The sequence below is a fragment of the Emericellopsis cladophorae genome (assembly GCF_022114955.1).
Source record: "Emericellopsis cladophorae strain MUM 19.33 chromosome Unknown NODE_11_length_583618_cov_114_125112, whole genome shotgun sequence".
NCBI lineage: Eukaryota > Fungi > Ascomycota > Sordariomycetes > Hypocreales > Bionectriaceae > Emericellopsis > Emericellopsis cladophorae.
In genome coordinates this window covers 38,178-50,506 of record NW_026250936.1, presented here as the reverse complement: position 1 = coordinate 50,506, position 12,329 = coordinate 38,178, and the positions used below count along the sequence as shown (strand labels likewise).

The 12,329-nt window shown below is 53.5% G+C and overlaps 4 protein-coding genes across 4 annotated transcripts; 2 read left to right on the top strand and 2 right to left on the bottom strand.

Annotated features, from left to right (window-relative positions):
- Window positions 1–1,166: 1,166 nt before the first annotated feature.
- On the bottom strand, window positions 1,167–3,871 carry J7T54_000829 (DNA replication licensing factor mcm2; the record flags this gene model as incomplete). Its single annotated transcript, XM_051504858.1, has 3 exons — window positions 1,167–1,409; window positions 1,461–3,816; window positions 3,867–3,871. 3 exons carry the CDS (start codon window positions 3,869–3,871, stop codon window positions 1,167–1,169), a joined length of 2,604 nt encoding a protein of 867 aa, XP_051363542.1.
- An 826-nt stretch (window positions 3,872–4,697) lies between these two features.
- J7T54_000828 (uncharacterized protein) lies at window positions 4,698–5,988 on the top strand (the record flags this gene model as incomplete). The annotated part of the gene is made up of 2 exons (XM_051504857.1): window positions 4,698–4,744; window positions 4,824–5,988. The coding sequence occupies 2 exons, from the start codon at window positions 4,698–4,700 to the stop codon at window positions 5,986–5,988; spliced, it is 1,212 nt and encodes a 403-aa protein (XP_051363541.1).
- Window positions 5,989–6,104: 116 nt separating this feature from the next.
- J7T54_000827 (uncharacterized protein) lies at window positions 6,105–7,201 on the bottom strand (the record flags this gene model as incomplete). The annotated part of the gene is made up of 2 exons (XM_051504856.1): window positions 6,105–6,787; window positions 6,844–7,201. The coding sequence occupies 2 exons, from the start codon at window positions 7,199–7,201 to the stop codon at window positions 6,105–6,107; spliced, it is 1,041 nt and encodes a 346-aa protein (XP_051363540.1).
- A 1,843-nt stretch (window positions 7,202–9,044) lies between these two features.
- Window positions 9,045–12,024, top strand: J7T54_000826 (alpha/beta-glucosidase-like protein; the record flags this gene model as incomplete). Its single annotated transcript, XM_051504855.1, has 4 exons — window positions 9,045–9,291; window positions 9,339–9,932; window positions 9,989–10,491; window positions 10,546–12,024. The coding sequence occupies 4 exons, from the start codon at window positions 9,045–9,047 to the stop codon at window positions 12,022–12,024; spliced, it is 2,823 nt and encodes a 940-aa protein (XP_051363539.1).
- Window positions 12,025–12,329: the final 305 nt, after the last annotated feature.

Below are 12,329 nucleotides of genomic sequence, written 5' to 3'. Positions count from 1 at the left end.
TACTCCCCCCGGTCGCATTCTGTAGGTCATCATCTCCTGGCTGCCATCCGAGGCCATGCGATGGTATCCATGGCGGCGAAAGATGTTTGTGGGCGAGAATTCTTTGACGGGACTGCGTTGTGAAGAATCAGGCGAGACACCATCTTCATTGATCTCAACCACAGGGTGTAGTGGGCGGTCGGCCATGGTGAACTGCCCTCCACCGAGGCGAGTATTGTATAATAGAGCCAGATCAAAGACGTGTGTCCAACTCGCACGCAAAAGAAACAGATATATCTGAATTTGAAGAGGGTCCAAGGTTAGAAGACACTTCGACTTTCAATATCTCTGAAGGATTACACGAATGACGCTGTAATCGCTCCTGGGAGGGCCATGTTTGCATCAACTGTGCTTGTCCTCGGGAGGTGGGACACACAGACGACAAGAGGCTCAGCCTTCAGCTCTATTTAGAGGGGGGGGAAATAACATGCCGCAGGGCTGGGCTAAGCCTCCTTGAAATTCTCTCAAAAATAGACACTGAGCGCAGTGATAACGGTCTCCGACCATGACCCATGCTTGTGCCGCGCACGTTCAATGGCGGACCGTGCATACTGCACATGCACAAGGCGACCAACATGCATCACAACGAGGCTCTGGGGCAGCTCCGCAACAAGGAACACCCTTTGGCAATTAAAAAGGCCCCGACCGATGCGAATTGTGTAGGGGCGTGTCGAATTCGAACCAGTCGAAGGGCGTCGTCGTAAACCCGCATTCCCTGAGCATCAACAACACAATATCTCTTTTTAGTGACGTGAATTTGAGCTTTCGATTATTTGTGAAACAAAAAGCCGCGGGAATTGCACTCACCTTAAGTAAGTACACAGGCTGATGATGATCTATCTATTCAAGTTAAGTTAACAGACTACTTAGGTTAGGAGCTCGAAGCGGGGACAAGATGCAGCCCCCAACAACAAGCAGCAGAGTAATAATTCAGGGGCCTCCCCTTGACCGCTGGCTGTCTGTAAATATCGAGGACATGATGCTGATTGGTGTGACTAGCGAACTTGTCATATTTCCTATCGACACAAGCAATGATCAAGTCCTGGAAATCACATCTATCGTTGTTCATGAACCGTCAACATCCAGGCCAGATCACAGCCAATTAGGTATCATATCTTGTCTTTAGTTCAAGTCATCACGGCTGTTGGCCTCCGCTGACTCTGGCTCGCGGCCCCCCTCCCCCGTCTTGATAGCGTGTACTTGGCAAACGCCCTCGCCAGCGCTTTCTTGCAGCTCACCTTCTGGCTGCCCACAAAGCTGTCAACGGTAACTGCAATTGCACGGTCGATGTCGGCAGTAGAGACACTATCTGATAGACGCATCTTTGCAAAAGCTTCGCTGATGCGGATAATGGCTTCGAGATGACGAACCTTGTATTCATTAGCACTGCAACTGAACAAGAAATGTTTACTACAACGTACCGTGATGGGGTAGGCGCCTGTTGCGAGCGATTCGCGCCTCATGTTGGCGAACAGCGATGCAATCTTGTCTTCGTCCACCTGGAAGAACTTGGGGTGGCAGTTCTCTCGAGCATGCTTGATATACTTGCGCAGTAGCTCCTGCGGGATCTCTCCAGTCGCCCTGGCTGAGGACGCTTGCGTCTCAGTTGGCTGCGACTCATCGCCGCCGTCGGTCGATTCTTGGTTTGGCTGCGCTTGGGGATGGCTGCGCGAGTGGGAGCCAACAATGAACCGCGCTAGACGCTCATCTTCAGATGGCTCCACTGTATCGCGTACGACGCACAGTACATCGAAACGTGACAGAATAGGCTCCGTGAGCTCTACGTTGGCTGAGAATGGAATGGTCGAGTTGTAGCGCCCGCCGATAGGATTGGCAGCAGCGATGATCCCACACCGGGCCTGCAGTGTTGTGACAATACCAGCCTTGGAGACAGAGATAGTCTGCTGCTCCATTGCCTCATGGATAGAAGTCCGATCTTGGTCATTCATCTTGTCGAATTCGTCGATGAGACATGTACCGCGGTCAGCAAGCACCAGCGCACCGCCTTCAAGCGTCCATTCGCTAGTCATGGGATCGCGGCGTACAGATGCTGTCAGACCGACAGCACTGGCGCCTTGACCTGTAGCAAAGACGGCGCGATGGGCTGTCTTCTCGACATATTTCAGAACCTGCGACTTGGCGGTACCGGGATCGCCTAGTAGCAGCACATTTATGTCGCCACGAACATGGTGGCCACCCTTTGTGGTCTTTGGCACGCCACCAAACAGTGACAAAGCAACAGCAGTCTTGACGTCAGTGTGTCCGTAGATACTCGGCGCAACCGATTCGATGACTCTGTCGATAATGTTTGGGTCGCTCTTCAGCTTGGCAATCTCCTTCTCGTCTTCTTGTGTCATGCGGAAACCCGCAAGTTGATCATGAGACTTGACCACATTGTTGGCTTCAAGGATGGTTGCAAACACTGGGAAGCCGTTGCGGTTGTTTAGCTGGGCATCGTAGTTGTTGCGGTAAATACCAGTGACCTCGATTTCCTCGCCCGGTTTTGCACTGTCAATGAGGTCCCACAGCAAGATCACCTCGCGCGTGCGTGGTAAGCGGCCGGCCGGCACGGTGCCAGGAGACTCCTGCAGAGTGAGCTTCTGGTAGTTGCGGTATACCGTCTTCTCCGAGTTAACCGTAAAAGGCCCGCGAGACTGGCAGTTCTGACAGAATGAGATTCTGACCTCCACATTCGACTCCTGCTGGAAGGGACCCAAGGTAGCTCCGCACTTTGTGCAGTCGAATTTGACGTATTGTAGCTGGGGAAACACCCCAGAACGACGAGTGACGACACCGCTGACCCTCACCAAGCAATTCAGGTGAGATTGACGGAGCTGTCGTAAAGTGTAATGAACCGGCAGATCGTAGATGCGAACGTGTACTTGAGAGTGGATACGTTCGTAGGACGGGTAATAGATGAGGACGACTTCCATGGCGACTTCATCAAGCAACTTGATCATCTCTGCCGGTGCGTTGGCCAAGAAGAAAGCCAGAGTGGCCTTGGAGTCGGTCAAGTGTTCGTAAGACACTTCGAGCGTCTCAGCGTTGATTTCACCCAGAGTCTTGGCGCGGTTCCCGTACACTGACTGGCCCGACTCGTCTGTATATTCGGTCAGGAAAAGCTTGAACTCGCGCTTGATCGTCCTCTGCACGGCAGGCTGCGCTACCCATTCAGTAATGTTGGGTGCTTTGATGTCGCTCAGTGCTTCTAAAGTGAGTTCCTCCTCCATAATATCTTGATCCATAGCGTCGTCTTGGTCTTCGTCATAATGGTGGCGGCGACGTCGTGGCTGCGCTGTGAGGTCCATCATATCACCATCGTCTTCATCCCCAGGTAAAAAGGCTCCAGGCTCTCTCTGCCGACGAGCAACCTCGCGATCTTGCCTGTTCATCCTCGCTTCCAGTTGCCGCCTCTCGGCGGCGTCCATAGCGCCATATTGCGCATCATCAATGTCGATGTCCTCGTAGTGGTCATCTTCCCGATTCTGATAGTCACCTTCGAAACCCTCGCGAAACAGGTCAACATCATCATCTGCCATTTCGTCGACGTCGTCAATGTCGTCTTGAATTTCGGGCTGGTCGTCTTCCAACACATCGTCCTCAGCGTCATCACCACCTTGGGCAATGCTGAAGCCAGCAGGCGGCGAGGATGGCAAGGGACTCGAGCCGTAGCCAACGGATGAGCCATCGCCCTCATCTCTCGCACGTGAGCGTTTTCGACTCGCAGAGGGACGCGCGCCGCGATTCCCTGAGGAAGGGTGATCCCGCAGGGGAGAGCTACTATTGTTAGCGATTGAGGGGTTAGGTAGATTGTACTTGGGACGTACCTCATGCTGGATTCGTGTGTTGTTGAAAGAAAAGTTTATGCGAAAAGTATGTGTACAGACCGCTCGAATCAATTCTTCGCGGTAGGCCCTGCTGATGCGAGGTCCGCAGGTCAAAGGGTGAAGCTGCATTGAAGTGCAGTGAGCCGTCGGCAGGGAAACTGGAGATCATTTCGTTCGTGTCGCGTCTTAACGCGTCAAAGCGCGTAAAGTAGCTGGGCTACTCCTTTTTAGGACAGAGCGCGTAAAGTGGCTGCAGAAAGGGTGAAAAGAATACTGCGCCGGCAACGGCCAACCGCAGCCTGGTATCACAGCATTTATTTTGTCACTTAGCCACAACTACTGTACGTACGTGACGTGGCTCGCGTCAACTTGCCCAGACCTTCTTCACCCCTCGACAGCTCGGGTTTGCGATTCGAATTCGGATCCATTTTTTGTCCTTAAGATTGTTCACCGATACACTGAGCAGGAGATCATGGCGAACGACTCCGCTGCTCCGATGCAACAAGAAACTTCAACGGCACAGCGCGGCAATAGCTTCTCGGCGCAGTCGGACAAATCGAGTGCCTCACAAACAGCAGCAGAGTATGATTGAGAGCTCGCTACTCATCACGCTTAGGCTGACAGCACAGTTTTATTCGCGATCAAGAAGCCCTCGAGGCAGACGCCCGCGAGGCGCTTCCATATGTTCGTTCGCCCGCTGCTGTCCTATCATCTCCGTCATGAGTAACACATGTAGAGCATAAACACATGTACCAAGATACTGGGACCCTTACGCCAGAACGTCTTCGCCTGCCTCACATGTAGCCCGCCGCCCGCATCCGCCGCTCAACAATGGACGCCTGCTGGCGTGTGCTACGCCTGTTCCGTTCAATGCCATGGTGAGCACACTTTGGTCGAGATTTTTCAGAAGCGCAACTTCACATGCGATTGCGGAACGCCGCGACTTCCCTCCACCAGCCCTTGCACCTTGAGAACAAACAGCGAGACGAACACGAAAGGAGATGTCCACGGAGAAGAGCCAGACGCCAACAACAGATACAATCAGAACTTCAAGAACCGATTTTGTGGCTGCGAATGCGATTATGATCCATTTGAGCAGAAGGGGACAATGTTTCAGTGTATGGGTCTAGGGTCCGTTGAGACGGGCGGGTGCGGTGAAGATTGGTATCACCCAGGGTGTCTCGTAGGCATGGGTCCCAGATGGTTCGAGATGGTGAAACCGGAGAAGCCCGCCATTCAACAGGTGGGTGACACACTGGCAACTATTGCAGAACAGAATGAACAATCGCTGGAGAGCCACCCAGCCAAGAACGAGGCAGCCGTGGCGGACGAGGATGATGATCCTCCTATGCCCCCTGGATTTCCGGGTGAGGATGACTTTGAAGGTTTCATCTGCTACAAGTGTATTGAATCCCAACCATGGATCAAGCCATATGCTGGAACATCTGGCTTCTTGCCGGCTGTAATGTTGAACCACAACGAGGATACCACGTCTGCCAATACCACATCGAGGAAACGCAAGACGGAAAACGATGTGGAGGATCAGAGCGACGTCAAGCGCGTCAAGACTGAAGGACAGCATAGGGAACGGGCAGAAGAAGAGACCCCTACAGTGGCTGACTCTGGGCCTGAAGCAGCCCCTCCATCTGATTGCAAGCTACCCAACTTGTCAATACCACCGCCGGGCCGGTTTTCCCTGTTTTTTAAAGAGGACTTCCGGGACAAATTCTGCCGTTGCTCCAGCTGCTACAAACACCTGGACAGCAACCCCCAACTCATGGAAGAAGAAGAGACCTATGAGCCGCCCCTTTCTGATGACGGCGCATCGCAGCACGCCGGGTCAACGCACGGCAGTGGAAGTCTACTCGAACGTGGCGAGAGCGCATTGCGCAACGTTGATCGCGTCCGCGCCATTGAGGGAGTCATGGCGTACAATCATCTCAAAGAGCAACTGAAGCCCTTTTTCCAACAATTCGCCGAGACCGGGCAGGCAATTGGTGCTGAAGACATCAAGGCATACTTTGCTAAGCTCCGTGGCGATGAAGAGGACATCAAGGAGGCAGGCGAGGCAGCTGCCAGTGATGGCCATGGTTCGCATAAGCGTGAGCAAGGCGGATGTTGATCTGGACACACAAAGTTCGTGGCTGCGTCAAATGTAACATGTGTTGTATTCGCAAATGCGAGAGGAATCGATTGTAGCTGGGTATCTGTAGTCTATCATTAAATCATGTCCTGGCATCATCTGGTCTCTCCCGATGACCCTGTGCTCGACGCGGCGCTCAGTGGCCTTGGTGGAAGCACGGGTGGCGCCAGCGGATTGCTCGAGGTATCTCTCTGCATCGCGACTCCACCCAAAGGCTGGAACGGCTGATTGACTTGCGGCAAACCTCCATCGTCACTGTCGTCCGCTCTTTCGACCGCCAGGAGCTGTTCCTGCAGCCGAATTTGCTGGATCCGCAGCCTCTCCTTCTCGGCGGGATCGATGATATCGTCATCTCCGCTCCAGTAGGTATCGTCGTCTTCCAGTTCCGGCATGGCCATCCTTTTCCAGAATCGTAACTCTTGCCTCGTCGCAACGCTGCCGACTCTCCTTTCCCATCGATGTTCGTCCTCCTCGTATTGCCGCCTGAACGTGCGCAAGCTTTCGTTTGCACTCTTGGCATGACTTTGCATCTCCCAGATCTGCTCCCTAAGCTTGCTGTTCTCCCTCCGTGCCTCATCGAGTTGCGATCGATACGATCGATGCCAAGCTGTCACATCCGCCAAATGCTTCGCTTTGTACTCGTGAAAGGACTTTAACAGCAGCGCAAGGGTTGACGCATATTGAGAGAGGAGGGCTGCATTGGCGTCGCGCGAGTTGCGAGCTTTCTCGAGCGATTCGGATAGGAGAGATATTAGCGCATCCAAGTTCTCGACCTGGCCTTTGTCTTGTTAGCACGTCGCCGAGTACGTCGACACTATGGGGAGTGGTCCTCACCATTGATGTCGTCCGCAGAGGCTTCGATGACTTGGTCATTGTTCAGGCCTTGCTGCCTCGCCCTTGCCCTGACCCTGCCGAGACCGTTGACGATGTCCTCCGTCACGCGACGATTGTCTGCCAATTGGCGGCTCAGCTCTTCCACCATGCCATAGATGTAGTTCAGCTCGGCCTGATGACCTGCCGGCGTGGGACCTGGAAGGCCATTGGGGGCCATGCCGTTCATGCCGTTCATGGCCATGTGCTGCTGTTGCTGCTGTACTTGAGGTTGGTAGTGCTGTTGCTGGCGAAGAGGCTGCTGCTGTTGCTGCTGAGAGGGTGATTGTGGATGTGGCAGTTCGTTAAAACTCATGGTCATTATCGACTAGCGATCAGCGCGTTGTCGAACGGCGATAGTACTGGGGGAGGATTCGTGTGTTGCTGCTACCTATGATTGCTGTGTTTGAAGTGCAGACGTGACGACGATGGGCTCCTGAGTCCTGGCCTAGTTTCTGAAATGTGGGGCGTTGCAGGCACAGATGATTGATCTGGGGGAAACAACTAATTAATTACCAGGCAACTAAGCTAGGTGCCTACTATCCTACCTCGGGTATATGAAGGGCAGCAAACTTACTAATTGAACTCATCGCAAACCCGGCGTTGCGGAAGTAGTAGGTTTTTCGGATTATGACCAGCCAGTCAATTGATCGATGTGCTCGCAATAAATGCTTCGCATGTTCGGTCACTAACGTAGATTCCCAGCAATTCTCACGAGAACGCCAGTGGGATGGTATTACGTAGAGGTTGATTCAACCCGGCGTTAAACAACCAAGAGTCCCTGCAGTAATGGGATATAGCATACAAGAGCAACTAAATTGAAGCCAACAAGAGAAAAACAACATAAAATTCTTCTGGTTAAAAGAAGACCCCCCGAAGTATGGCATATACGATGTTTTTCTCATCGCGCCCTCGTCAGCGTTGTTTCATAAATGGGCAGATACAGGGTAGGTAGCACGTGATCGAGAGCACGATGGAGTCACTACGCCAGCGTAATAATTGCCCCTTTCTTATTCTCGTCTCTGAATGCATACCCTGGCCGGATCGATCACCGATCAGCAGGATATTGCGATACATTACGTACCAGGACTGTCCTCTCCTTCGGCATGCCAGGGATTTTCCCCCCTCAGTTTCCCCACGCCTGGTCCTACAGTCTCGCCAAGGGCCACCTGCCGGGCCGACGAGGTTGAAATGAGCTCGCTTGAGTCTTGTTGACCCAATGATCTCCAGAGCTAGACATTTTTCGCAAAGCACAGTACCTCCACAACCGTCGTCCGGTGACCTTTACATATTGTCACAACCACACAGCCCCGGCTGTCGGACGCAGTCCGTTTAATGCCTCGGATTTCTCGAGCCGAAGCAACGATTGCTCTGTGAAAACACCGTCGAAAGGGGTGATCATGTAGCCTCACACTGAACACTACGCGTCTGTCGACCAGGGGATCATGCGGCTCATACTCCTACGGCCGCAGGAGTCCTGCCTGCTCGAAACGCACATATCCGAGGTCTATTCTACAACTTGCGCGTGAGCGGAGTGCCCACCACTGGCCAACTACATGTAGTCAGGGGTATGCAAGCTTAATTACCATATTCTCGGCGTCATGTCGCTCCAACCATACACTCCCTTGCTAATTTTGCGCCAATACACCGGATCAAGGTTTCTTGCAGCCGTACGGTCCGCGGATGTTCTACACCTTCGTCGACGCCCCAGAAACATTTCGGCCGTCTTGGCCACCGAATGTAACCCTATACGTACATCGACGTGGTAGGACAGCATCGAGTGGGTAGCCGCGGTGGAGTGCATGCTCGCAAGCGCCTCGCGTGCGTCCGCACCTTGACTGGCCATCTCGTCCTTGTTTACTTCTTTCTCCGCATACATGAGCATGACGGGCATCAGTACAGTCCCGGGTGTTCTGCCCGGTCCGGAGGGACTTTGGGGTAGGACCTGCCGGCGGTGGGTCTAGTTGCAAAAGGTCTAGCTGACCAGCGAGTGGCCGCCGATGCATGATGTGTGCATGGAAAAGCGAGCATAAGGACTTGTCCATGTGGTGGACCATGAGAGTCGATGCCTGGAACGTCGAGACGCTGGTGCCAGAGACATATAAAGGGTCGCTTCCTACCCCGTCTAGCTTACTTGAGGTACTCTCCATACAGCTTCCACTGCAATGGCTCCCTGGAAGCAACTTTCCCTCGTCGCAGGACTAGCTTCGGCTGCTGCTATCAGTAAGCGCCAAGAGGAGCTCGCCCAATACCCGGACTATGGCCTGCTGGCCGACTGCCCTGGCTACGCAGCTAGCAATGTGAAGATTAGCGACAATGGGATCAAGGCTGATCTCAGTCTGGCCGGAGAAGCTTGCAATGCGTACGGTGAAGATCTCAAAGATCTAACCTTGGAGGTTACTTACGAAAGTGGTGCGTTGTGCTCTGCCATGTTCATCGGCTCAACTAACTTCGTGTAGCCGACCGCATTCATTTGAAGATTCAGGACAAGGGGAACCAGGTATACCAAGTGCCCGAGTCAGTGTTTCCTCGACCAGACTCAAATGGCACCTCTGCGGACGACAATGCCCTCAAGTTCGATATCGTCGAGGAGCCATTCTCCTTCACGATCAGCCGCAAGGACAACGACGAGGTTCTTTTCGATACGTCGGCAGCATCCCTCATCTTCGAGTCACAGTATCTACGCCTGCGCACGCGTCTACCCGAAGATCCCAGTCTGTATGGATTGGGAGAGCACTCCGACTCGCTACGGTTGCCCACCAAAGACTACATCCGCACAATGTGGAACCAGGACAGCTACGCGATCCCAGAGAACGCCAACTTGTATGGTACTCAGCCTTTCTATCTCGAGCACCGCGAGACCGGCTCCCATGGTGTCTTCTTGCTCAACTCCAATGGCATGGACGTTATGATCAACAGTGACGAAGACGGTCAATATCTTGAGTACAACAGCATTGGCGGCGTTTTTGACTTTTGGTTCTTTGCTGGGTCGAACCCGTCAGATGTGACAAAACAGTATGCTCAAGTGGCTGGACTGCCAACTTTCCAACCTTGTAAGTCCTTGCGCGGCTCTGTTTATTCTGCCCCGAGGCTAACACAGGTACAACAGACTGGGGTCTCGGCTTCCACCAATGCCGCTACGGATACCGAGACGCTTTTGAAGTCGCCGAGGTTGTCTACAATTACTCCAAGGCCGAGATCCCCCTCGAAACTATGTGGACCGACATAGATTACATGGATCATCGGCTCATCTTCACCAGTGACCCAGAGCGTTTCCCCATGGAGAAGCTGCGCGCTCTTGTGTCCCATCTCCACGACAATGACCAGCATTACATCGTCATGGTCGACCCAGCTCTTGGTTACCAGGATAACTATCCTTCCTTAGACCGGGCAATCGAGGACAATGTCTTGCTGTTGCGTCAGAATGGCTCCGCTTTCTTGGGCGTCGTCTGGCCAGGTGTCACAGTATTTCCTGATTGGTTCGCCGAGAACGTCACCGAGTACTGGAACACTGAATTCTCAATCTTCTTCGACGCTGACGAGGGCGTGGACATTGACGGCCTATGGATCGATATGAACGAACCGTCGTCGTTCCCCTGCTACTTCCCATGCGTAAGCTCTCCACCCCATTACTCCATTAGCTGAACATGGTGCTGACGAGACCAGAGCGATCCTTATGGCTCCGCAGTCGGATTCCCTCCTCAGCCTCCGCCTGTTCGAGAGAACCCAAGGTCACTCCCAGGCTTTCCTTGTGAGTTCCAGCTACCTGGCGAGGGTGGCTGCGACAGTTCAGTATCCGAGCGTGACCTGATATCCCGTCCCGGTGGTCACTTCAACGTTGAGCGCGCGGAAAGCAAGTTGTTCTTCCCTAAGAAACGTCAGAGCGAGACTGGCGACCAGTGTGGCCTGGACGGCCGCGACTACCTTTACCCGGAGTACTCTATCCATAACCATGCCGCGTACCGCTTGGATTGGAACGCTGACAAGGGCGGCCTCTCCAACAAAACTGTCCTCACAGACGTCGTCTCTCAGAACGGACTGGTGCAATACGACACGCACAACCTCTACGGCGCCCAGATGAGTACCGCGTCCTACGACGCTATGCTCGCCCGCCGCCCCAACAAGAGGCCCCTGATCATCACACGATCTACCTTCTCCGGTGCTGGCGCCAAAGTCGGTCACTGGCTGGGCGACAACATGTCAATCTGGGAACACTACCGCATCAGCATTCGAACCGCCCTCGCCTATACATCCCTCTTCCAGTTCCCCATGACAGGGTCCGACACCTGCGGTTTTGGTGGTGATGTTAGCGAGCAGCTTTGCGCTCGTTGGGCCAGTCTGGGAGCCTTCGGTACCTTTTTCCGCAATCACAACGAGTTGGGCGCCGCCTCCCAAGAGTTTTACCGCTGGGATTCAGTCGCCAACTCGGCCAGGAAGGCCATCGAGATCCGTTATCGCCTGCTAGACTACATGTACACTGCCTTTGCCAAAGCCTCGGATGATGGATCTCCGTCAGTGGTGCCCTTCCTCTTTTACTACCCCGAAGACAAGGCGACATGGGCTCTTGAGCTGCAATACTTTTACGGCCCTGGTATCCTTGTCCTCCCGGTCACGGAGGAGGATGCCACGAGCGTCGACGTCTACTTGCCCAAGGACAAGTACTACGACTGGTACACGCATGAGGCTGTTGAGGGCAAGGGAGAGACTCATACATTTTCTGACGTTGATATCACGCATATCCCTCTTCTCATCCGTTCGGGTGTCATTCTCCCTCTCCGCGAGTCTTCCGCAATGACTCTTACGGCTTTGCGCCAGTTGGACTTTGAGATTATGATCCCGCTTGATGCAGAGGGTAGCGCCAAGGGTGAGCTCTACCTCGACGATGGCGAGTCTCTCGACCCCGAGGACAACGGCGGTGTGAGCTGGATCACCTTCGAGTACTCCAATGGAGAACTTGTCATTGACGGTGAGTTTGGTCGCGAAGCTATGTTTGGCGTTTCTAAGGTCACCATCTTGGGCGGCGATGGGTGCAAGGTGAAGGAAAACAAAGATGGCAAGTTCAGCCGCTCAAAGAGGGTGGGCATTAGCCTGAACAAGGCAAGCAGGACCGTCCTTGAGGATAAGAGCAAGAAGTTGAGGCCTTAAGGGCTTCCTCTTGAGAACAGGGTATATAGCTGCATGTGGCAATCTATAGCAGCACATAGAAATCGCGATTGTTGAATACCTATTGACAGCCGTGCTACTGTTCATTGTGATCAGCTACAGCGGCGACAGGAAGTCTCCCCAGAAATTGTGCCTTCGAGACTGCTCAAGCCCTTGTTCTGTGGCTATGGAATCGCCAAAGCAATGCATGATTATATGAGCTGATACGTGCATTGCACCTCTACATTCCATTGGTATCAAACTGCCACCCGCTTGACTATAGAGCCGTGTGTACTATATCTTTCATC